General features: G+C 40.3%; 1 protein-coding gene across 6 annotated transcripts in view; it reads left to right on the top strand.

Moving 5' to 3' along the window:
• Positions 1 to 25,897, top strand: part of SENP2 (SUMO specific peptidase 2) — a 26,608-nt gene extending 711 nt beyond the window's left edge. For 3 of the 6 annotated variants that reach the window (XM_082221823.1, XM_082221820.1, XM_082221822.1), the window contains exons 2-17: positions 1,627 to 1,682; positions 3,421 to 3,530; positions 11,546 to 11,621; positions 13,104 to 13,185; positions 13,311 to 13,467; positions 15,337 to 15,440; positions 16,610 to 16,692; positions 18,609 to 18,654; positions 19,633 to 19,693; positions 20,800 to 20,964; positions 21,302 to 21,433; positions 22,987 to 23,190; positions 23,295 to 23,374; positions 23,848 to 23,932; positions 24,566 to 24,661; positions 25,070 to 25,897. In XM_082221823.1, coding sequence (XP_082077949.1) covers positions 1,627 to 1,682; positions 3,421 to 3,530; positions 11,546 to 11,621; positions 13,104 to 13,185; positions 13,311 to 13,467; positions 15,337 to 15,440; positions 16,610 to 16,692; positions 18,609 to 18,654; positions 19,633 to 19,693; positions 20,800 to 20,964; positions 21,302 to 21,433; positions 22,987 to 23,190; positions 23,295 to 23,374; positions 23,848 to 23,932; positions 24,566 to 24,661; positions 25,070 to 25,132 — 1,600 coding nt within the window. In that variant the 3' untranslated portion in view covers positions 25,133 to 25,897. Of the gene's footprint in view, positions 1 to 1,626; positions 1,683 to 3,420; positions 3,531 to 11,545; positions 11,622 to 13,103; positions 13,186 to 13,310; positions 13,472 to 15,336; positions 15,441 to 16,609; positions 16,693 to 18,608; positions 18,655 to 19,632; positions 19,694 to 20,799; positions 20,965 to 21,301; positions 21,434 to 22,986; positions 23,191 to 23,294; positions 23,375 to 23,847; positions 23,933 to 24,565; positions 24,662 to 25,069 lie in introns of all 6 variants that reach the window. The other 3 variants (XM_082221821.1, XM_082221825.1, XM_082221824.1) reach the window with 3 other exon arrangements.

Genomic DNA, 25,897 nt, shown 5'->3' with positions numbered 1-25,897 from the left:
TGGGCCGGTTGTGGCAGCCGCTGGACATGCCTTCCTGCTCTCCCCTTCCCTGTGTGGCCCTCTTCGTTCTCAGAGGCTTGGGGAACTGAATGAAAGAGCCTCAGAGGTCTCATGCCTCGAGCTAGGCCGCCTTTCCGAGTTGGCAATAATGCCGGACTGGGTATTGAGGAGGCTTTGGTTGCAAGCGCGTCGCACGTTTAAAGCACGCCCCCTTCCCCCTTAAAAAAAAAAAAAACCGGGAACTTTATCCCACGGAGTTACAATTGCTAGCACTTTTGTTCTTGTTTAGTCGTGTCCGACTCTTTGTGACCCCATGGACCAGAGCACGCCAGACACTCCTGTCTTCCACTGCCTCCTGCAGTTTGGTCAGACTCATGCTGGTAGCTTCGAGAACACTGTCCAACCATCTGGTCCTCTGTCGTCCCCTTCTCCTTGTGCCCTCAATCTTTCCCAACATCAGGGTCTTTTCCAGGGAGTCTTCTCTTCTCATGAGGTGGCCAAAGTATTGGAGCCTTAGCACTTTTAACAGATTACAATTCCCACAATTTATGGGGAGGAGAAAAGGTGCTTTAAATGTATGCTGTGTACACAGTGGTGTGTGTGATTTGGTCTATTGGCAATACAGGCTTGTTAGAATCTGCATATTATTGTATTAAGGTAAAGATGCCAGAGGAGAGGTGCAGATATTTCTGGTTGAATAGTTTTTCTTGCTAGTCTGGAAGCTAGACGAATAGCTGCAACTCCCGAAAATCTGTCTTCAGCTTTAGCAAAAATTTAATTCTACTGTTTGTTTGTTTGTTTTTACAAACTTTCAAAATTGTTTGTGCTTCATACACATCCTTGCTAATAATGCTTAAGACACCAAGCTGTATTTAAAAGACAGACATTGGTTCTAGGCATAGCTGTCAACCTTCCCCTTTTTTTGTGGGAAATTCCCTTATTCCAGCGCCGTTTCTCGCTTCTATCCTGGATTGTTAGATATCCTGTAGACTGTCCCCGGGACAGGTGAGGCTGCTGATACCTTATTTTCAAATCTGAAAGTTGACAGCTATTGTTCTAGGTAGACTTCAGTATGCTTTTATTGCTGTTAGGAATGTGGATGTGGTTACTTGCTGTGGCTTTACTAAAGCATATCTTCATTGTTTGTAAGAATAATAATGGCAGGCTTCCTTCTTGCAGAAGGAAAATAGGTACCAAAGTTAAAAAGGAAACAAGTTACAACTTTCCCAATTATAGTCCATGAGCAGACATGAAGCTTCAGATTTTTCAGAGTTAGTTTCTGATTCAAGCATGAGATGAAGCAAGTGCCCTCCAAAGTGGTCCACGCTGAACCATTCTGCTTTCTGAAGTGCCAAAGTGGATCTGAACCAAATCTTGTTTTCAGTGCACAGCCCTACTCAGTGCTTTTGCCACAGGATACTAGCAAAATGGCACGGAAATGTTGCAGATGAAGCATCAAAGCGGGGGGGGGGGGGATTTAGCTTGCAGATATGTGATCAACTATTTGATGGTCATAAACAAAGTGACATCTGCAGCAGCTGAAAACATGGGTCTCTTGGCAACAAGTAAGTCAGCTTTGCATTGAATGCCTCATTTCTCAAAAAGTTTTACCTATTTCTTCCACAGTACTTGGTGGCATGCTGAAGACCCTGATGAGAAGCAAGCAAAAAGGCAGAAGCTTGGTAATACCTGTTATATCACTTCCCATATTTTAAGCACTTTGGCTTTGGGTGTACTGACTCTTTGTCTTGTTTTTGACAACTCCCTGTCATTACTGAAATATTTTTCTTTCCCTGCCCTCCCACAGAGATTTCACAGCTGCCTCAAATGGCCATAACTCATTCTTTACTGCAAGTGAAAAAACCAACATTATGCAAACATGGAAAGTCAGTGCTTTTAAGACTTGGTCAGGGCATGACACAAATTTATTCAAATATTGTTTATAAATCAATAAATGCAAGGGCATTTTTGTATTGCCATACCTATCCAGCAGAGACATAGAAGAGGGGCTTTAGTTGGAAAATTGCCAGAGCACTAAATAACAGTACAGTGGTGCCTCGCAAGACGAAAAGAATTCGTTCCGCGAGTCTTTCCGTCTTGCGATGTTTTTTGTCTTGCGAAGCACGGTCCGTCGCAACTGCGCCTCTTCAAGCGGCTTTAAAAAAAAGCGCAAGACGTTTTCGTCTTGCGAAGCAAGCCCATAGGGAAATTTGTCTAGCGAAGCAACGCAAAACCGAAAAACCCTTTCGTCTAGCGAGTTTTTCGTCTTGCGAGGCATTCGTCTTGCGGGGCACCACTGTACAGAAAGAGTAAGGTCCCAGTTCATATTGGAAGGGCTAACCAGGAATGTGTCTCTGTTCAGACCAAGAAAGGAGAGCCACCAAATTAGACAAAATCTCTCTTTCTCTGGATAAGAGCAGAGGGACATCCTGCAAATTGGACTTGCAAATCTTGGAGTCCCAGGGAAGTCAACCCAGTTCTGAAACCATGTAAAGGTCTACTCAACCTAAACATGAAGGACTTTGTGACAGTAGGTAGCATCAGCCAATGCCTACTTTCAATTTTGTAGTGCATTTTGTTTCACTTAGTTTGCTTCATCCATCAAATTGGGTTTCATTCACCTGGTTTGCTGCTCTATGAGGGAATAATTTCAGAAAGCTGATGTGCCAGTAGAATTTATAACAGTATTTATTTATTTATTTATTTATTTGATTTATATAGCACCCTTTATCCAAAGATCCCAGGATGGTGAATAACATTAAGAACATAATTTATGGAGCATAATAATTAAAAGGTAATAGGCAACATAATGATAAAATAATCATAATAACAGCCCAACCCCCGTTTAACAGGCCATAGATAATGGCGAGCCAGAGGATTTTATTTGCCTGGTGCCTAAAGACATGTAATGATGGCGCCAGGCGAGCCTCTCTGGGGAGAACATTCCACAGACAAGAAGCCACCATAGAAAAGGCATGTACAATGGTAGCAATCCCTTTAGATACTCCTTATTCTGACATTTGATAACCTAAACCAGTATTACCATTGACCACTGAGCCAGAATAGCTTTGGGAATCCTGACTGACATCTGCGTATAGAAAACAAAAAATGTCCCTGACCTTGAAGTCTTGGTTTTATTAGTATACATTTTTAAGAATCTTGTATCTAACGTATGCCTTTTCTGCTCCAGTTCTTCTTCTGGTTAGAGCAAAAGGATGACAAGATTACTTGTTTCCATAAATATACACATTGCCATGTGTGAATGTATTCTGTGATACCTCTTGGACCTTCAATCTGCTAGCCTTTAGCATTGGTCCATGGGAAGGGTTCTTTGGTGTTTTCACCTTATGACTACAATGCTACTTTGTACTACATGAGATTCATGAGAGGCCTCCCTTTTGTCTGTTTAATTTTTCCTAGGTATTTTTGAAACACTGCATCAGGGGATTGCCTCTCTAATTAAACTACCTTCCCATCTGACAACTAAGTATTTTCAGACTGGAGGTTGGCATGCAGAAACTACAGACGAGGTTTGTATGCATTCTGATAAGAGACCTGCAGATTTGATATGCACATTCAAACCAAATTAGATCCATTGAACTACTACCCTGTTTCTCTGGAGTGGCAACACTATTGAATTCACTTGAGTGGAAAGGATTCTTAGGGATAGGCTTTCCTCTGGCACTGTACATCACAAGCTTAATTCCCTGCAAATTTTATTCTCGTCATCCCAGTTCCTTCAAATAAGAAATAGGCCTTGGCTAAGGGAGAACTCTTCTTGTAGGCCCTTAAGACGAGAGTGTAGGGCTGAATGAATGGAAGGCCATGAGAAATGCCTATGCACTGCTGGACTGCTTGGTTTTTCTTAGGTAAAACTTGCTTGTTGCACTTTTGGAGAATTGTTGGCCAAAGGGGTTTGTGGCAAAAAGAGTCTCATTAATTGCCCAGCTTGTTGTTGTTGTTTCTTTTTCTTCTTCTTCTTTTTAATTTATTTATTCAAAGTTATAACAAAACATATTTTCCAAAAACATATCCTTATTTCTCCCCATTTCCCCCCTCCCCCCACAAACCCCATCCTCCCACCCCACCCCCCGACTTCCCTCAGTTCCAGTCTTTGGTTTCTCCAGTAACGCTATTTTCTGCATGTTACAGAATTGTGTAGATCTTCAAACTGTTTAGCTAATAATTATCAGTAAAAAAAATTGTGGATGTTTATTCAAAACCTGCCAAGGAGTCCAGTTCGCTTTGTTGTGTCTTCAAATACTTTGTAAAAGGTTCCCATTCATCCTTAAAGTCACAGTTATCCTTGTCCCGTAACCTATATGTCAATTTTGCCAGTTCTGCATAGTCCATCAATTTTTCTTGCCATGATTCTTTAGTTGGGGTTTCTTCAGTCTTCTATCCTTGTGCTACCAGAACTCTCGCGGCCGTTGTCGCATACATGAAAATGTTTTTCAACTTTTTTGGCAGGTCTTTCCCTACAATCCCCAACAAAAAAGCCTCAGGTTTTTAAACAAATGTTAAATGGAACATTTTCTTCAATTCATTGTATATCATTTCCCAAATTTTTTAATTACTTTACAATCCCACTACATATGATAAAATGTTCCCTCCTTTTCCTTACACTTCCATATATTTGAACTAGTTTTGTACATTTTCCCTAAGTGCACTGGTGTTGTGTACCATCTGTACATCATCTTCATGTAATTCCCCCTCAATAGGGAACAATCTGTAAATTTTAAGTCAGTTTTCCATAATTTAACCCAATCTTCCATCATAATGTTGTGCCCTACATCTTGTGCCCATTTAATCATAACTGATTTTACCTCTTCATCTTTCGTCTCCCATTCTAATAATATGCTATATTATAATATATAATATATAATTATAATAATATGCCTTCAGTAGTTTCACTTTCCCTTCAATCACTTCCGTTTGAAACCTAGATCTAGTATAACTAAATCCTTTCTTACTGTCTTCTTTATATGTTTCATGTAGTTGTCGATAATGAAACCAACTCTGAAAGTGGTCTTTGATCTCATCATAATCTTTTAATTTCCATTTTCCCTCATGTTCCTTTAATAAATCAACATATGTGAGCCATTTTCCTTTCTTTCCAAGTGGTTTGAGCAGTAATGCTTCATGTGGTGAAAGCCACCACGGAGTCTTTTGTTCCAATAAGTCTTTATATCTCTCCCATACTCTCATTAATGATTTCCTGATTATATGGTTGTAAAAGCTTCTATGAATCTTCCCTTTCCTGTACCATAAGTATGCGTGCCAACCAAATCTGTTGTCATGTCGTTCTAGTTCTAATGCCTCTTGCTTGTCCAATCTCATCCAGTCCCTGATCCATACCAAACAAGCAGATTCGTAATACAATTTAAGGTCTGGGAGGGCAAACCCGCCTCTATCTTTTACATCTGTAAGTATTTTATGTTTTATCCTTGGCCTTTTGCGCCCCCCCCCCAATAAATCTTAAAATCTCTTTCTGCCATTTTTTAAAGCATTCATCTTTCAGGATGACTGGTATAGATTGAAAAAGAAATAACATTTTTGGCAACACATTCATTTTAATCGCTGATATTTTCCCTAACATTGAGAGATTCATTCTGCTCCATATTTCTAAGTTTCTTTTTATCTCAAGCCAAATTTTTTCATAGTTATTTTTAAATAGGTTTATATTTCTTGATATTAACCAAATCCCTAAATATTTAACCTTTTTATGGACTTCAATCTCAATGTTTTGTTCTAATTCGGTTCTTTCTTCTTCCTTCATGTTTTTAACTAATAATTTAGTTTTATTCCTATTTAGCTTAAATCTTGCCACTTCCCCAAAATTCTGAATTTTTTCTATTACTTTAGGGAGTGAAGTTTTAGGTTCTTCCACTGTTATCACTAGGTCATCTGCATACGCTTTTAACTTGAATTCACTTCTCCCAGTTTTTACACCTGTAATCTCTTTATTTGCTCTTATGTTTTTGGCAAGTACCTCCAAGACCAGAATAAACAATAATGGTGATAATGGGCATCCTTGTCTTGTTCCTTTTTGGATCTTACAGTCATCCGTTATCACCTGATTTATAATTAGTTTAGCTTTTTGTTCTGAGTAGATTGCTGCTATTGCTTTTAAAAACTTAGGACCACTTCCGATTTGTTCTAACAGCTTTGTCATGAACTTCCAAGATACATTATCAAAGGCTTTTTCAGCATCTATAAACATCATTGCCACTTTCTTTTCATTTTTAGCCTCCAAATATTCTATTATGTTCAGAATATTCCTTATATTCTCCTTCATTTGTCTTCCTGGTAGGAACCTGGCTTGATCTTGATGTATATATTCATTTAATATTTTTTTTAGTCTGTTAGCTAAAATATTTGCAAACAATTTGTAGTCATTATTTAACAAGGAAATAGGCGTATAGTTTTTAATTTGCAGCAAATCTGCATCTTGTTTTGGAATTACTGTTATATAGGCCTGTTTCCATGTTTCTGGGATTTCGCCTGTGTTCAGTATTTCATTCATGACATCTTTCAATGGGTTCACTAATTGTTCATTTAATATCTTGTAATATTTTGCTGTAAAGCCATCTGGGCCTGGGGGCTTGCCATTTTTAGAGCTTTTTATTGCGTCAAGTATTTCTTGCATTATTATCTGGGAATTAAGGGTGTTCCTTTGTTCTTCTTTTAAATATGGCATATTGCTATTTCTGATGCACTCTTCTATCTTAAATGTTTTTTCTTTCCCTTGTCTGTACAACTCAGAAAAATATTTAACAAACCCTTCTCGTATTTCCTTCAGCTTGTCTGTAATTCTGCTCTTTATGTTAATTTTATTTATGGAGTTCCTTTGTTCACTTTTATTCAGCTGCCAGGCTAACAACTTCCCCGGTTTATTTGCATGCTCAAAATATTTTTGTTTTATTCTTTTTATTTTCCAGCTGATTTCCTCTTTTATAATCATTGAGTATTGGGTTTGTAATGTTTTGATTGCCTGTTTTACTGCCTCTTTATTTGCTTTGTTTGGCAACTGTTTCTCTTTTTTTCTAATTTCCTCTTAATATTTCTATTTTCTTTTTCTCTCTCAATTTCCTTTTAAATGAATTTTGTTGTATAAAGAGTCCTCTCATTACAGCCTTGCTTGCATCCCAGACTGTCTGTAATTTTGTTAGCCCTTGACTGTTTATTTCAAAATAATCCATCAAGGTCTTTTTTGCTTTTTCCACAAACTTGTGATCGTCTAATAAATCATCATTTAGTCTCCATCTAAAAGAGATTTGGTTTTCTTTTTGTAATTCCATAGTCAGAGAGTTATGGTCTGAAAAGGTTCTGGGATTGATTTCAATTCTTTTGACTCTTGTTTCCAGTTCTTTGGAGATCCATATAGAGTCTATTCTCGAACTGCTGTCATGTACATGGCTGTAAAAAGTATACTCTCTATCAAACATATGTCTCACTCCCCAGATACCTATCAGCTTTAGATTTTGAGTCATGTCAAAAAAAGTTTTTGGCAGTTTACCTTCTTTAGTCTTTTTTTTCCTGGCTGATCTGTCCTTGTCTAAAGTTGGAACTCCATTTAAGTCTCCCATTAAAATAACCTTTCGATCTGCAAATTCAAGAAGTTCTGTTTCTAATTTCCTGAAAAAAGTTGTTTTTTTATCATTAGGGGCATAAATACCAACCAGTATCACTTTCTCTCCCTGGATTTTAATTTGTATTATTAAAATTCTGCCTTTTTCGTCCTTCTGAATCAATTTGGGTTCAGGTGCAGGATTAATATAAAAAAACAACTCTTCTCTTTTTTGTTTTATCTGATGAGATGAAATCCATACCTAATTTTTTGTTAATTAAGACCCTTTTATGCTTTTTTGCAATATGTGTCTCTTGGAGACAGATTATATCCAATTTCTGTTTTGCTATTACATGTCCAGTCCGATGTCATCTGGTTCCAGAATTCAATCCGTTAACATTCCAACTCAGATTGGCCATTTCCAGAGAGATTGTTACAATATCTGTTTTCCCTGAAGCCGCCTCTTCCAGTGCAAGTTGTTCTATGGCTTTCTTTTGCTCAGATCGGGGGTCTCCCCTGTCTTGTTTAGGGTCTAAGTCTCTCCCATTTTTATCCAGAAATTCTCTCGCCTGGGATTCTGATGTCAGCTTATATCTCCTCTTCATGTATGTAAAGGAGATACCCTCAGGAAATTCCCATTTGTATCTGATGTCGCCTCTCCTAAGAGCCGTTGTCAAAAATCGGTATTTTGTTCTTCTTAATCTCAATTTCAGAGGAATATCTCTAAAGATGTCTACTTTCTGTCCAGCAACCACGAGATCATTTTCAAAGCTATTCTGAAGGATTGCGTCCTTCACTTTTTTTGTCACTAATGTTAACAAAATGTCTCCTGGACGATTCCGTTCTCTGCTCTGAAATGATTTAATTCTAAAACAGCTTTCAACTGAGCCATCCAGCCAATCTGTACTTTCCCCCATCCACTCTGAGATTATCTTTGTCACATATGTCTCTAGGACTGGCTCAGAGTCAGAGTCTGGTAAACCTCTGATCCTGATCGTTCTGGCCTGTTCTCGTAGCTGCAAAAGTAGAAACTGATCCTCCAAATCATTCTGTTTCCCTTGAACCCCTTGCACCAATCCTATCATCCCTTTTTGTTCCTCTCTTACTTCTGTGACCTCCTCTCTTATTTTTTCTAATTTATCTACTTTCATCTCCAAGTTGTTAACTTTGTCTCCCAATATCCCAAACTGTTCCTTTAGAACTTTGTTTGAGTTCTCAATATCTCTGTGTACTTGTTCCTTCAATGATAAATTAGATTTTTCCATGTCACTACGGACCTGTTGTGTAAATTCTTGCATTGATTTCATCATCTCTTTCCTAAATTCTAAAAGCTGCTGAGCAAAAGGGTCTAACTGTTCTTTGTCGCCTTTTCCCCCATTATCGCCCTGTACACTGCCCCTTCTTGCAGCTGCAGCAGCAACCAAAGCTGCAGTTTTCCGTGTTGTTATTCTGTCTGGCCCCGACATTTCTTATCTGTTAGTTCCCAGTGTTATATGAGTTGTTCAAGGTCACACCTGCCAGTTCTGAGTCTGTTCAGCCGTACAGCTATCCCCCCCCTCCCAGCTTTCTCCCAGTTTCTCTTTCCCCTTTGTCAACTATTTCTCTCCCTGTCACCCTTTCACATTCACTTTTATCCCCTGAACAAAGGAAGATATAAAAAAGAAGAAAAAAGGGGTGGTGACTTTCAGTAAAGCCTATGACATAAAATATATAAATATACAATACAGTATTTAACAATAAGGCGGGAGCCAATTAATTAATATTCCAAGAGCAAGGGAGGCAAACTTAAAAGTATATTGGGTCAGTCCAATTTCCAATTTCCGATATTTTCTTGGAACAAAGGAAGTGCACAAAGCAAATAAAAAAGAACAAGCAGGAGAGAGATTGTTCTTTAAATTATACTTATCTACTTATAGCCTCTCAAATAGTGGTGATTTGCAGTATTTCCAAAGCTTGTAAGTCCTTTTAGTTCGTTCTTATTTTTAATCCCATGACCGTAGTCTTGTTTTCCAAGTCGTAAATTCACAGGCAATTAAAGTTCCAATTTGCAAGCAGCTGAGGCTTTGATTAACAACTCTTATTTGGCGAGCTCTCCGACTTCTTTTTGGGGTACTTTAGAATACTTGGGAAGCTGTTCCAGGCTCTTTTCCACTTTGTTTTGGAGGTTACCCCCCAAATGTGCAAGAGTTCCCCTGCAGGCTTCCTGTCTTACTTCCCTTTTTACTTCTTCTTTAGCTCCTCCAAATTTTTATAAAGTTGCTTGAACCTCCAGCTGTGTAGATTTTCCCTTATATCTCATTAAATAACTGGACACAGTTAAAATTGCAAGCCATAAGAATGAACAATTCAGTCAGAGTTTAGCTGTAGCAATTCTCCATAGCAGTAAACAAAGTCAGGTCCCATTCACAAAAAGAATCCCTTGCAGAGCCTGTCCTCAAAGATTGGAGACTGACTTCCTCTCTTATCTCCGTCTCATCAAATTGAAGTTTTATGGTCTAATTGCGCCTTTAAATTGTTTTATTGGTTTTTACCTCTAATTAGGAAGGTCTGCTGCTTCTGGTGTCGGAATGTAGCTTTGGCAGGGGCCGCGATGGAGCCTTGAAGCATCCTCAAGCCTCTCCCTCTTTCCTCCCGTGTTCTAAACAGCCACCGGGGGGGGGGGTGTCCGGGGGGCGAGAAATTTCGCTCTGCAGGAACCCTTGGGTCCCCACACTCCTGTGGGGTTTTTTGGGGGGTGCGCTGAGCTCTGGCGCTGCCCTCAAAAGCCTTTCTGCCAGCTCTGTGTCGCAGCCGACACTTAGCACACCGACATTCCTTTCTGCAGCAGCCGGAAGTCCGTTGTTGTTGTTTAGTTGTTTAGTCATGTCCGACTCTTCGTGACCCCATGGACCAGAGCACGCCAGGCACTCCTGTCACCCACTGCCTCCCGCAGTTTGGTCAGACTCATGTTTGTGGCTTCGAGAACACTGTCCAACCATCTCGTCCTCTGTCGTCCCCTTCTCCTTGTGCCCTCCATCTTTCCCAACATCAGGGTCTTTTCCAGGGAGTCTTCTCTTCTCATGAGGTGGCCAAAGTATTGGAGCCTCAGCTTCACGATCTGTCCTTCCAGTGACCACTCAGGGCTGATTTCCTTAAGAATGGATACGTTTGATCTTCTTGCAGTCCATGGGACTCTCAAGAGTCTCCTCCAGCACCATAATTCAAAAGCATCAATTCTTCGGCGATCAGCCTTCTTTATGGTCCAGCTCTCACTTCCATACATTGCCCAGTTTAAGAGAAATAATTGTGGGGTCAGAGGTTGTGTCTTTTATTATGTTGAATTGGTTCTTCTGCTGAATGAAAAGCAGGGGTGAAAGTGATCTCTGGAGATCTGACACCTTTCCATTCAGTTATTCACTCAACATCTTATATCACAAAACAAAACCCCCAATTCTGCACACTCTAGGCTCTTAACGTAATGGCATAGATGAATATAAATTTTGTAATACATCTCCAAGTGTATTGTTGCACAGTAAGTGCCTGTTACTGTTTTATTCTTAAGGTATCTGATCTGAGATCAGTGTGTTCATGGCTCTGGTTGTGAAAACAGAGAACTATGAATGAATGAATGAATCAATCAATCATATCAAGTGACACACAGGGTTAAGCATTTTGTTACAAATTTATTAAAAGCAAACCTCTTATTCTGCCAACCCATTAAGTATAAGTTGCAGCTTTACACACCTGAGCCTGATGCTACTTTTCTCTAGTTACATGAGTGAAATTATTGGGGCTTGTGCATGCATGGTTGTGCCCTGGTCACTGATGGCTTAAAATGGCAGAAAGAATGTGGGGATTGAGAGACTAGAAGGCAGTAATTAATGTAGTTTGTTCTAATCCAAAGTATTGGAAGAGGAGCAGTCCAGGGAACTGTGGGTTTTGTACATTTGACATGTCTGGAAAAAGACTTACACAAACAAACGTGCTTTCTTCAAGATTATTTCAAATGGATCTGGTAATTCAGATGATAAGAAGATGGAACCTTTCTCTGGGATGCAGAAGCTTGAATTGGGTAAGTGATGTGTAATGTCGCTACATTTCATGTATGATTGCTTTAGCAAACTCTTTCATTTTTCATAGCTCCATTTGCCTAAAGTTTGAGACGACAGAATAAAAATACTCAAAGCATTGAAGAGTGTACTCTGTCTTCGTCTTTTGTTGTTCTCTCATGTAGTGGTTATACTCCCTTCATATACAGTGAGGGGGGAAAGTATTTGATCCCCTGCTATATTTGCCCGTTTGCCCTTTGACGAAGAAATGACCAGTCCATAATTTTAATGGTAGGTTTATTGTAGCTGTGAGAGACAGAATAACAACAGGAAAACTCCCAGAAGACAAAAGTCAGAGATTGATGTGCATTATAATGAGTGAAATGAGTATTTGATCCCCTATCAACCAGTCAGATGTCAGGCTTACCTGGTAGCCTGACTGTATGTTACGAGCTGAGATTAGAAACACCTGCTGTAAGGGAGAGGTCTTACCTGTAATCCCAGCTTGTTACAGTACCAGTACAAAATACACCTGTCGACAGAAGCAATCAATCCAGCAGATTCCAAGGGGATCATTCCCTCACTGTATGGTATTTATAACTATTTTTTCACTTGTTAAGAAGTGCTGAGACATTATTGTATGACATGGGATAACCTGCAATGATACTAGCTTAGGTTGGTCTGCCTTGGTTGTTGTCTTTCAGCCTGTGTGTGCACATGTATAGTTTGTTCTTCTTTGACCTATTATGTTTCTGTTCTTTTCCTTGTGGGTTTGGTTACCTGTAAGTCAGGCAACCTTTTGGGGGCCACCTGCCAGTGGTTAGCAGGGCTAGAGCAAAAGTTGGGCAGATGTGACAGTTACATTTGTAAAATAGGCTACATTCCAGCAACATCAAAGTCAGAGGTTTTTATACAGAGGCACACACAATAATGTCTCCATCCCCCATTCAGACAAGCAAGAGGCATTATCACAGTGCTCAAGGACACATTTTAGCTAGGCAAAAGGAGAATGCAAAGCAGGGCTTGAGAGGGTTGTGGTCTTGGAAGGGTCTTGAGGGCCGGATAGAGAGGCCTGGAGAGTTGTATTCCCCACTCCTGCTGTAAGCAGATCTGCTTATGTTGAAGGGCTTGAGCATGTTGGAGTTTTCCTTGCAAGTCATTTGCTGGCAGGGAGGACTCACACCTGTTGTCTCATATAATGGATGCCAGCCCTTCCTTGCTACTGGATTAGCTTGCAAGGAGGACGGCTTTTGCCTGCCCTCAACAACACCCACTTTCGTATGATTAGACACGCTTATGTGTGGGCATAACAGCTTGTCTCTAAAACAGCAGGCTGGAACCTTCTGATTATTCTACCTGAATGAATAGGTGCTTCTAGCAGCAACCTTAAAGGGCTATAGTGTTCTCCTCCTATCTACCAAAGGAAGTTTGGTAATCCTCTGGGATCAGCACAGCAATTGTCTATAGAATTATTTGTGGTAAATCCTCCTCCTCTTTTTTTATAGATACAAAAACTGGTTGCAGTACCAGTATGCATCCAAATGAAGAGATGTTAACTGATTGTCACAGAGTTAAAACCTGTCTGAGGTAAATCTTCTGTTCTTTCAATCTGTTTTGATATGCACTAATTATTATGCACTACTTGGAATTATGAGAACCTGTAAGTTTTTGTAGCATTCTTAATTCTGTAATGCTTTATTTCATCCTCCCAGGCATGAATGTAGTGTCAGAAAGAGTAGCAAGAAAAGCCATAATTCAGTTCAAGAGGGCTTGCCAGCATGGAAAATTGCTACCCACAAGCATTTCTTAGAAACTTCCCCCCTAGAGACTGGAAGACATCTAAGGAAACTTCACTGTACGGTGGAAGAGGCAAGTCCATTGACATATATAGTACTTGTTATGTACATCAAGCTTGTAATGCAATAGAGAAATGGCTACAAGATATTTAAATGTGTGTATTTCAGTAAGGCTGGTTAAATGGCATGTTTTCATCCTTTACATTTTATTGCATCTTTTTTCTTAGATCAGGGCTAGTCTGATTTCAGTTTGTGTAGTTGAATTTCCCCCTAGAACTTTCATGGACACCTAATATGTGTTAATTTTTTCTTGTGAGAGAGTGTTGCCATGAATACAAACTCACTATCTTATGCCTTAATTGTTAAGTGATTCGGAGTATGCATTCTTGCTTAAGACCTGGATTCAGCTCAAGCTCTACCTTACCATTATTTGCAATAATCTGAGCAGGCGCTAGGTCATCCACCAGAAATTGGTTGGTGGGCCATTATGTAGCTTCCCCCCCACCCCTCACCTCCATTACACTTCCGTTTTTAATAAAATATAAACTGTCCTTTCTGTTCCTCAAAAGTAACCAGTGTTTTTCAGCTTGATTTCAGTTGCATATCAGCTACTGAATTCTCTAATATTCTCTCTGAAATAACAAGAAGCCTCAGTTAGAACCGGTGGAATAGAGAGATGATAATTTGGGTGGCAGATCTGGTAATCTGCCATCTGTGATCTAGTTTCCTGTTACATAGGACACTGCCTTATCAGAATATTAATCCATTTAGCTCAGTATTTTCTATACACTGACTGGCAGCAGCTCTCCAGTGTTTCAGAAAGGGAGCTTTTCACAGCCTTTCCTATAGATGTTTAGCATTGAACCTGAAACCTTCTGTATGCCAACCAGATGCTCTTTCACTGAGCTATGGCCCCATGTTCTTATATAACCATCCTATATGAACTGGGACGAATCAATTGGTCTTGGTCCAGTTGATCAATTGGACAGATCAGTAGCTAGGTCTGTGCATGTTTGCTCAGAAATAGAGCTTACTATTTTTCCCCAGGGGAATTTACTCCCATATAAGATAAGATTGCTGTCCTAGGCTTTCTGTATCCGAGTTCTCTTTATGTTGATGGCTATTGCTCCGAATCTGTCTGAGAACTTGTACAGTGGTGCCCCGCAAGACGAAATTAATTCGTTCCGCAAGTTTTGTTGTCTAACGAATTTTTCGTCTTGCGAATCACGAAATCCCATAGGAATGCATTGAAAATCAATTAATGCGTTCCTATGGTCAAAAAAAGTCCAAACAAAGCCAAATTTGGTACAACAACAGTTTATTAACTGCTCTTTAAAGTCACACATACTGTAAAGAGCAGTTCAAAAATTGAAGGGAAAATAAATTAACTTTATAAACAAAACATGTCTTTGTTTTTAGACAAAGGAAACAAAGTCGCGAGACGTTTTCGTCTTGCGAAGCAAGCCCATAGGTGAAATTCGTCTTGCGAGGCAAATCGAAAACGGAAAAACCTTTCGTCTAGCGAGTTTTTTGTCTTGCGAGGCATTCGTCTTGCGAGGTACCACTGTATATTGAGGCACACTGCTGGAGTATTCTTATTACTATTATTATATTGATTTATATCCCACATTTTTCCCAGTCCAGGAAATGATAAAATAGAAAAAGCTTTAAAACATAGAAAAGATGAACTATTAAAATGTAATTAAATAATATTTAAAGATCCATTAAAACCACAGACAACAACAATATATTCAATATATTTTGTATTTTTATGTTGCAAACCACCCTGTGATCTTCAGATGAATTGTGGTATGCAAATTTAATAAATAATAAAAAAATAATATCATTGTAACATATAGGGAGTATGTTTAGAATAATGCAGGTATGAATGTCATCACCCTTTTAACGATAAATAACTTCATTATTTGTCTCCTCCTCCCAGGGAGTACAGAGAGAGGAGCGAGAAAAATACAAACAGCTGCTGGAACAAGAAAAAGAAAAATGCTATAAAAACCACTCCTCTCCCACAAGAGCAAAGTGCTTGGAGTAAGTCCCTAATAAAAACATTTTAATAAAGTCATAGAATGAAATAATGAAGCATTTTCTTTTGAGTAGGCTCATGTGTTTCTTGGGGAAGGTTAACATGCATTGAGGAAGACAAAACAGATAAAGTTACCGTATTTTTCGCTCTATAGGACGCACCGGCCCATAGGATGCACCGGACCATAGGAGGGGGAGAACAGGGGAAAAATTTTTTTTTCTTGTTCTCCCCCTCTAAAACAAGGTGCATTCAAGGTGCATTCACCCAAAGCCTCCGGAGCGCAGTGGGACTTCCCGCTGCACTCTGGAGGCTTCAGGCGGCTACCATCCCCAAGCTAGAACAGTGAAACCGTCTTGCTGTTCTGGCTTCGGGGAGAGCCTTGCTAGCCTCTGCGGGGCAGCGGGGTGAAGGCAACTCTGCAGGGTTTGTACGCAGCCATTCCCAAGCTAGAAGAGCGAGACGGAGCCCTCCGTCACGCTGTTCTGGCTTGGGAACAGCCTTTCTAGCCTCTGCGGGGCAGCGGGGTGAAGGCACCTCGCTGCCCTGTAGCAGCTTTGCACGCAGCCATCCGCAAGCTAGAACAGCAAGATGGAGCGCTCCGCAGCGCTCGGTCTCCCTGTTCTGGCTTTGGGCTTAGCACAGCCTGCATTCGCTCTATAGGACGCACACACATTTCCCCTTAATTTTTGGAGGGGGAAAAGTGCGTCCTGTAGAGTGAAAAATATGGTAATTTCAGCTTATTGGCATTCTGGATTTGAAATATCTCCTTAATTCATGCACTTGGGCAACAATAGTGTCTTTAATATCAAGGAACTAATAGGTGTTAGCATCAGTGAGTAGTTGTGATTGTGGAGAGCTACACACTGAGAGGAAGCTGCAGTTGGGAATCTGGTCACTCTCAGGTGTAGCAGGAAGCCACTTCTTCAGCCATCTTCCCAGTAGAGGCATTAGTATTTTCGTCACGCAAAAAATCTCAGATAACCTAGCTAATATGTTATCCTCCTCTCAGATCCTTTTGGGTTTACCTAACTCTGAATGATACCTTGTTTTCAGTATCAAGATGTATGTGTGTTCAGTATTCAGTATCTGTTCAATGCCATGTTGAAATTTGAGGATTCTTTTCCTTAGCTGAAAATATAATTTATCTCTGTTCTTGTGAATATGCTAAACCAAGTGTCCAGCGTGAAGTCCATCAGCCGCTAAAAACTCATTGCTGTGCAGAAATTGATGACCCTTCATTTGACACACCAAGGAATGGTAGGTACTATACACAAGCACTATACAGGTATATAATTAAGTATGTAATTAAATCAAACACTAACATTTAGTTCATACACTTTCAGTTCTACCAGTTTTTCTTACTGCTATATTTCCTCCTTGTGTTGCACACTAACTTGAAAGGCTTGTGAAAATCACCAGTGTTTCAGACTTTTGTTGATGCATTCTAGTATATTAAACTAACCTAATTTGCCACCTTAATCATTCAAAGTGATTAATACTTCAGTTAAATTATGCCATTCTTCCTGTTCGTATGCTTTTTCCTGCATCTAAAAAATAATAATGACACAGCTTTCTCTGATAATTATCTGCATTCATAATGTTATAGGAATTCCTTCTAAAGCTACTTTTCCCATAAGAAGACATATTTAAGAGATGCAGTGTGTCTGAAAGTTACACTGAATTTCTGGCTAATATTTTGAAAATGGCAGAACTTAATTGTTAATTTGAAGAAGCACACAGGCGGGGTGGTAGCTTTTACACACTCCAGGGGTTGAGAACCTCAGTCGCTCAGGTCAAACCTGACCTGCCAAGCCATTTTCCCTCAGCTGGCTATATCTCCTGGTGGGCAGGTGGACAGGGTTCCTGCTGATGAGCAAAGATTAAGCTAGGGATAAGAGATTGAAAAGGGAAGGAGTGAGTTTCCCAAAGGCTTTCCATAGCTTTTGCTAGTATCCCTCCCCCTCCATTGAGAGTGCAGCAAGATCAGGCTTAAAAGGGAAGGAAGGAGACTTCTCCCTCTGCTTCCCTTTTATGCCTCATTCTCCTGTAATCCCAAAGGCTTCACACAACAGCAGAAGGTCCTGGCTTCTTTTGCTTAGGTCACTGGTGGGATGAGGGTAGGGACAGACAAAGCTTTCTATCTCTCCATCAAAAGAGAAAATAAGAGCTTTTCCCCACCTCACTGGTATCAGAAGAGAGAAGGAAGCCAGTTTCCTTCCCAAGCGCTTCCTGCTACTATGGCAATGGCCAGAAAGAAGTTCTCAAAAGCAGCAGGTGCTTGGGATGTTAGGAAAACATTCTTCAAGAAACAGATAAAAGTTCCTTTAAAAAAAGGTTTCTAGAATTTCCTTTAGTGTGTGGGAGTGGCAGTCTTGGCTTGATTGTTGTCAGCTGGAGGTGCAATTAAAGGGAGGAAGTTGCAGGCTGCAAGTTTAGCGTGAAGAAAGCACACACACACACACACGCTGAGTTTATACCGTGCTGGTGAGTTATAGAAAGAATGCAAATAGTTTATGTATTTGTAATAGAAATGCTTGTGCGCCCAGTCAAGAGATAAAGAAGCTCAAGACTGAGAACTTTGACTATAACTACTGTTCTTGTCGTCTACCTCCGGGGGAAAACTGCTATAAACAGTAAGACGAGGTTTTACTGAGGTGCCAGCATACTAGCAGAAAGTACAGCAGAAGTGTGTGGGCGGTAACCTCTAATATGGGAACCCCCGCAAGGCCAGTTCTGATAAAAAACCAAAAAAAAGGTCACACTCCTGCTTTAGATGGTTATAAGAGGAGGAAGAGGAATCCTTAACACTAAAGATGATGTTAAAATTTGTTCATAAGTACTTTGTTCTCTCCTTTTTAAAATCCAGCTTGGTATAACTAGCCAATCATGCATATTGGCATATTATTTTTTAAAAACGGTAAATTAGATATACATTAAAATTGTGTCTTATCGTAAGGTGGCAGAAATAGCTTATTGGTTTTTTATTCTTTATGATATACTTGAAATAAGAAGCTGTTTCCTTGGCATATTATTAAGAGGAGAAATTATTTACATGTGAAATGAGTATGGCAGCCAACATTTTAAAATTTCTTTTCTAAATATGTCACTCAGTGCCGTGCTAAAATTACATTTGACTAAAATACTGTGTTTATTGCACTTTTTGTTTCTTAAAGGTGTTAAAAACTTTGGCTGCCTGTGCCCTCAAAGAGCAGCAAACAGGTATGTGAAAATGTTGTTGCAAAAAATTTGCTGGTTTTGGCTTTGGAGTTGATTGGCTGCACATTGATGCATCTTTAGTCATTGTGTGCATCAGGTTTTGCTTTTACACTTTTCTCATGAGTAGTACTTAGTTGTATCATTAACTTCCCCAAGGGGAAAGTGTTAGAGCACTGATACTTAGGTGGATTTAGGGCTAACCTAGAAGCCAAAAAACAGTATGTGAGCTGTTGTTAGCAATGGCTCTATTTATTTGTTATTTCTCTCTCTCTCCTATAGATACACGTTGTAGGACATAAGGAGTAAGAGAAGTACTGCTTGGGGGCAAAATCAAACTGGACATAGGCAGTGACAAATCTTAGAACCATTGAATTCTCGAATTGGAAGGGATCCTGAGGGTCCAGCCCCCTGCAGTACAGTAATCTCAACTAAGCAACCATGTTAGGTGGCCATCTAGGCTCTGTGACTTCCTAGGTTGCTAAAGCTGCTGCATCTTAATTTTGTAGAGAGAAACTAGATGAAATGATAGCTAGTTCCTTTCTGTTTGTATATAATGAAAATTTACTAGGTACATTTTTTATTCTCTAGCCTTCAGTTCTGGAGCCCTTCCAAACAAAGTATCTTTACCAGCTTCCATATTAATGGGATCGTAACTGTCTAGTCAAACTTATTTCTTATACTAAAAACTTACCCCCTGGCAATGTTTGTCTAGTTCTGTACTGTACAGCTTTCATGGAGAGATGAGCCACTCAGCTAGGTATTATAGATGTTTGCCTCATACACCTTTGCAGTTTGCTGTTCCTTCATGCTTTCTCTTTCCACACAAGCATTGCTGCAACTGCTTTTCATGGGGACGAAAGAGCATTGGTTTTAGCAGGAATTAAATGCCAGTATGCTTTCTCCTTCATGGGAAAACTCTTTTCCCCTCTGCCTTAGCAAAATCCATCTTTCTTGCCGTGAATTAATCTTTGCTTCTTTCAGTTCAGTGACAGTAGCAGAAAGAACTCCAGAACCTAAAAATTTAGTAGTACATAAAAAAGAGGTGAGTCGTTTTTCTGTACTAGTGAAGCTTTTGTCCTTCATTGCATAATTACATTTTTCCATATGATTAATATTTTATGTATAACCTGGCTCCTAGAACAGCCTATAAGGATTAAAATACATCACAAATATACAATGTAAGATGCTGGGAGGAATATTAGCGTATGGAGAGAGGAAGCAAGGAGGTTTGCAGGTCAAAGATTTCATTTCAGATTATTTTTGCTTCTTGAGATTTGTTCTGCTCTTCTAGTCAGCTTTGCTGGTTTGATTGCTCCTTGTGGATTGCTGATGTCAGTTTCTGAATCTTTACAGAATACCCAGTCAGTATTGTTGAGAAACAGAGGAACCCAGGGGCAGACATCAGGGTGGACTCTGCAGGGTATCACACATTAATGTTGTACCTGTCTCTGATGATTGCAGATGGCTATCTGCCAGGCTGTAGAAATCAAAACAGTGACCTTTTCCATAAGCGCAACTCAGCAAACACACATTTGGTGTTTCATATTGTATTTTTGGGGGGAGGATCTTGCAACCATAACTTGGCTGTATTGCTAGATGACTAATGTGCTAAGCCTCATTTTGTGGATTTGGAACTTAAGTAATGCATATACAGTGGTACCTTGGTTCTTGAATTTAATCCGTTCCGGGGGTCAGTTCAACTCCTGAAACAGTTCAAAAACCAAGGCACGGCTTCCGATTGGCTGCAGGAGCTTCCTGCACTCAAGCGGAAGCCGCTTCAGACATTCGGCTTCTGAAAAATGTTTGCAAACTGGAACACTTATTTCCGGGTTTGTAGCGTTCAGGAGCCAAGCTGTTTGACTACCAAGGTACCACTGTAGCGCAAAGGGAATCCCCACTTTGGGATACAGGAAAGTTTAGGGCTTGAACCAGGTCACTCCTTCCCATATTTGTATTTTTATTTCCACATACCTCAAGTATGCAGAGATCATGTCTGTGGGAGTCCCTATTTTGTTACCAGACTGATAGACTGAGGATACAGCTTTAGTGGAATCTTAAAGATGGCACTGGAATATATTGAATTTTCCTTTCCCATGAGCAGGCCTGTCGCAGACTTGTATTTCACAATGGTCCATTTTCTTTTAACAGAGTTTAAAGCATTGCTTGACAAATGATCTATCAGAGGATGTGTCACATAGGTTAAGCCTGGGCCAGGAAGAATCAACATATGGAAGGCATTCTCTTGTTGAGACAGAAGAACAGAAATATCTGAGCTTGGACAAGGCTACAGAGAGCCTTCCTTACCTTACAGAGGTACCATTCTTGTGGTAGGGTTGATTGGGATAAGTTCCTATCTGATGGACTATTTGACCTGAACAAATGCCACCGGTCTCTTCTGTCCTCGGTACTGTGCCCAGGAGCAGTAACTTCTTATTTTAAATTAGCTGTTCAGATTCAGTTGCAACCCAAGCTGCAATATCCAGTATGTGACATGTTGCAAGCAAGAGCTTTAGCATCATTTTATAATTTGAGGAATTTGAGCAAACTAGAGGTAATCATGACTTGTCCCCACTCCTGCCCCCTGAACATGGGGAGTTTAATTCTGCCTGCTGCTCTCTACTTATGCATCTAATGCAACTTGCCCTTCCAGGATATGGAGAGAGAGATAGCGAATGTGCTGAACTGTGGCGGCGACGACGAAATCCTGACTAGTGCCTTCAAGCTGAACATTACACGTGGAGACATCCAGAGACTGAGAGGCCAGCAGTGGCTCAATGATGTGGTAAAATACAAGTTTTCAATTCTAGTCAAAACTTTGTTAACTTTTTTTTGTGGCAAGGTTACTTGCTGTGAGGTCCGGTAGGGTGGACTTGAATTCTTGGAAAACGAAAGCTCTTTTAAGTGTCCTGGCTTGGTAAGGACTTTGACATGATTGGGCAGGGGCATCTGTTCTACACTGTTTGGTATAACAAAGGTCATTCTGGTGTTTGAATGACATTCCATGTTCAGGTTTGCTAATAAGTGCAGGGAAATTAGCTGAAGCAGGGCTTCTAGCTATGCTGAAGATCCTTGAGGCAATTCAGCAGGGTTTTGTGTGCATTGTAAATTAATGTCCTCCAGAACCTGCGGCCAGTGTCACAGTTTATACAAGCGCTTCTGAATTGGTACTTATTTCCTCTGCAGTTCACTTCTCAATTCTGAAACAACTTCTTTAATTACCATATTTTTTGCTTTATAGGATGCACTTTTCCCCCTCCAAAAATGAAGGGGAAGTGTGTGTGCATCCTATGGAGCGAATGCAGGCTCTTTGGCTTCAGCGATAACAACGTGAAGCCTCCAAAGCGCAGAGGGAGCGCTCCCTCCGCGCTCCGGAGGCTTCAGGTTCCTTTCGCTGAAGCCAGGAGAGTCTTGCTCTCCCGGCTTCAGCAAAAGGAACCCAAAGCCTGCGGAGCACAGCGGGAACTCGCACTGCACTCCGAAGGGCTTCAGGGATCTTTGAGGCTGGCGGTAGGGGAAAGCAGCACCCCCCCCCCACCACCAGCCCCACAAGCTCGGGGGGCAGCGAGAAGGCGGCAAGCCACCTTTGCCCTGCTCCCCGACCTGGACGCACAGAACGCACCTTGTTTTAGAGGGGGAGAACAAGAAAAAAAAATCTCCCCCTCTTTGCGCAGCACCCCTTCAGCAAAGTGGCAGGAGAAATGGAAGGGGCTCCGTTTCGCCTGCCGCTTCGCTGAAGGGGCGCTGAGCAGAGAGGGGGAGAATTTTTTTTTTCTTGTACTCCCCCTCTAAAACAAGGTGTGTCCTATGGTCCGGTGCGTCCTATAGAGCGAAAAATACGGTAATTGCTCTGGTTTCTGGACAGATGGCTGCAACACTTTTTGTAAGAAAAAGGATTCTATTTGTCGTGCAACATCGAAAAAATTCTAGATACGTTGGTCCACATCAGCTCTGATTTCTTCCTTGTCTGTACCATTGATATAATCTTGACACACAAGAGAAGCAAAGCAAGCTTCTGAAACAGCCTTCAGCTTATCTAAGAGGGAGCTGTGGGGTTTTTGCAGACTCGCATGATTCACCAGAAGGAGGCTCGGGTCACAGGGGGCCACAGGTGGGGGATGTGGCAGGAGTGGAAGTACTTAGACTTACTTTCCAAATATCCTCATCAGACCAGCAACCCAGGTAAAATGTGCAGATTCTTACCAGTTCTGGAGAGACACTGCAAATTCTACAACCCAGCAGTTTAGCCACATGATGTCATAACAGCTCCCTCCCCTTTAGCAGATAAACATCTAATCGTTGCTCTTTTCTTCCTTTCATTGTTTCTTGTATTTATAGGTTATTAACTTCTATATGAACCTTCTGATGGAGAGAAATAAACAACTGGGCTTTCCAGTACTGTATGCGTTTAATACTTTCTTCTACCCCAAGCTAAGTTCTGATGGCTATAATGCAGTCAGAAGATGGACCAAGCAAGTGGACTTGTTTCAGCATGATATAATCTTAGTGCCCATTCATATCAGAGTACATTGGGCATTAGCGGTGAGCGCATTATTGGCTTTTCTCATTATTTCATTTTTAGAAGGTGAGAAGATGTGAAAGTAGCAAATGTGAGTGTTTCATTAATACTATTATTTTGATGATAGGTTATAGACATGAGGAGAGAGACCATCAAATATTTTGATTCAATGGGACAAGATGGCCATGTGATATGTAAGAGATTGCTGTAAGTCACTTTTTCTAATAGCAATTTACTTTACAAGTATTTTTCTTCTTCCCATGTTTGCTCATTTTTGTGTAGTACTCCTTCTAATTGAAGTTGCAGAGATGGCATGCATTGCCAAATAAATAACCAAACACAAGCAACTGTCTGACAAGCTGTCTTCATACTGCACCAACTCTTAAATTGCTCATAGATATATTGAGAAGTTTACTTAACCCCTTAGATATGACTGTCATTTTTAGAAATAGACAGTTATTGTAAAACTGTATTCCCTACTTAGTTTACTTCACAACTTTTTAAAATAAGCTTTCAATTTAAATCATCAAGTGAAAGTATGCTCTTAAAGATATATAGCATCTTCTCATTCTGCCAGATATTGAAAAGCTTTGTGATGCAAAATTTTGCTAACTCTGTAGAGTAATAAACTCTATTTCAGGAGAATCGTGACTGATCTATCTCATGCTTTTATTGAACAGGCATTTTCTGCAGGAAGAAAGCAAAGCCAGGAGAAACATGGTCATAAAACCTTCATCATGGACACTTTACAGTATGGAACCACATGTGCGTGTGTGGTTTTACGGCTCTAATGTGCATCTCGGCACATGTTCTTTAAAGTGTTGCTTTGGGTGTACTGATCCTCCCTTAAACCATCATTTATTAAGCTATGAACAAATGTTGGGTGCTCACCCATAAGTGTTGAATGCTGAACTTGTTGAAGGGTTTCCATAATGTTTTTTAAATGGGTACTCAAAGCAGTGAAGACTTAGGTAAAAATAATGAAATTTTATGCTGAAGGGATTCTAACGTGAAATGCTTACTATCTTAGATTAGGTTAATTTGGGAAAAGTTTAACAATTTCAAGCAGAGTGGATTTCACAGAATGTATAGCTCACTTGGTAAGACTGTGGTGCCGATATGGTCGATCTACTTTTGGAACTTTTTCCTGTAGTCTTAAGTTTTCCGTAGAGCAAACATGTCTAATGTAGGAGAGAAATGGGAAATGTAGTGCAGTACAATCACATCATACGTGGGGGTTCGGTTCCACGTATCTCTGGCACTAACAGAGCCTCTTTAATGTTCAGTATTCTGCAGTTGAGGGGGGAAAGCAGAAAAGAAGCAATATCTATATATCTATACATATCTATATATATATATTTCTGCATTTTTCTGTTTCCTCCCTTCCCTCAATCTTAGGAAATTCCACAGCAGTTGAATGGCAGTGACTGCGGAATGTTTGCTTGTAAATATGCAGACTTCATCTCCAGGGATAAACCCATTTCATTTACACAGGTGAGTGGCTTGAAACACTTTAGGAAAGCCTAAAGTTGCTTTCCTCCTGCTTTGCCTACCTTGAGGTAGGCAGTGATTTGTTCATGGCTAGTGTTGTCGTAGGCCTTCTCTGTGACCCCTATTTCTGTGGAGAAATGGCTGCTTATTAGTGGTGTCCCATCTTGCACAACTGCACATCTGGGACTTTCTTTGCATATCTGATTCCTTTGTTTGGATATGCTCCCATATATTCTGTTCATGACATGATGAGCTGATAAACCAAGCTATTGCAAAGAAATAATCTGGGGTGGTGATGGGGAGAGAATAAACATGAACGTAGTAGTAAACTTTGTGCAGTGACTCCTGCACAGAGGGGAAGTTTGCTTGCATGACTGTGTTCGGTGTTCCAAGGTGTTTTTCTTTTTGCAGCGTCACATGCCTTACTACCGCAAAAGGATGGCATGGGAGATACTTCACCAGCGACTGCTGTGACACCATATCAAAGTATCCTCTTTCCTGATCTCTGTTCAGAGATAGGAGGTATGCAGACGTGTCGTTCCAAACGCCAAGTACTTAGTTCTGAATTTTCACCCAAAGGGCTGAAACATGGATTAAGAAAGGGATTCTGCAGAATCAGCTTAATGGTACCAGGGTAGTGAAAGACTGTTAAAGAAAAGGGGCCCGACAATTCGATATTGGATAAACAATGAGCAACCTCAGTGACGTGAAGATGGAAAATTTCCATCTTCCCAACGGCTGTACATTACGTACTATAATTTCAAGGCACTGACTCTAATCAGGAAATATGCTATGAGCTCGTATGTCAGTTCCCAGCTCCATTTTTAGGTTAGCCTCACCAGTTTGCCAGCACATCCTTCCTAGGCAAACTACGGTTAGAAACACTTCCAAGATGGAGTAAGGAAGGGGTGTGCAATTGTGGGTGGGTGGGTGTATGAACCTGTGGCATATTCCTGACCACCAGACAAAGATATTTTGGATTGGAAGGTGGAAAACACTTTTTTTTTGTTGTTTTTTCTAAAACTGGATTTGTAGTGATTTTGGAAGATAGAAATTTCCTTTTGATTTGTAACAAATCCATAGCAAACACCCTAAATGGGGACTCATCTTTCTTTAAAAGGATTATGATTTGTATGAGACTTATTTATTTGTATTCATATATTTAAATGGAAATGTGTTGGAATCTGAAATATTTGAAGAACTAAAAATGGAAATAAATATTTATCTAGCAAATCTCAA

Source organism: Podarcis vaucheri (genome assembly GCF_965113315.1).
Source record: "Podarcis vaucheri genome assembly, chromosome: 5".
Taxonomy (NCBI): Eukaryota; Metazoa; Chordata; class Lepidosauria; order Squamata; family Lacertidae; genus Podarcis; species Podarcis vaucheri.
The sequence above is the reverse complement of the archived record's forward strand: the minus strand, read 5'-3'. Positions and strand labels throughout refer to the sequence as shown.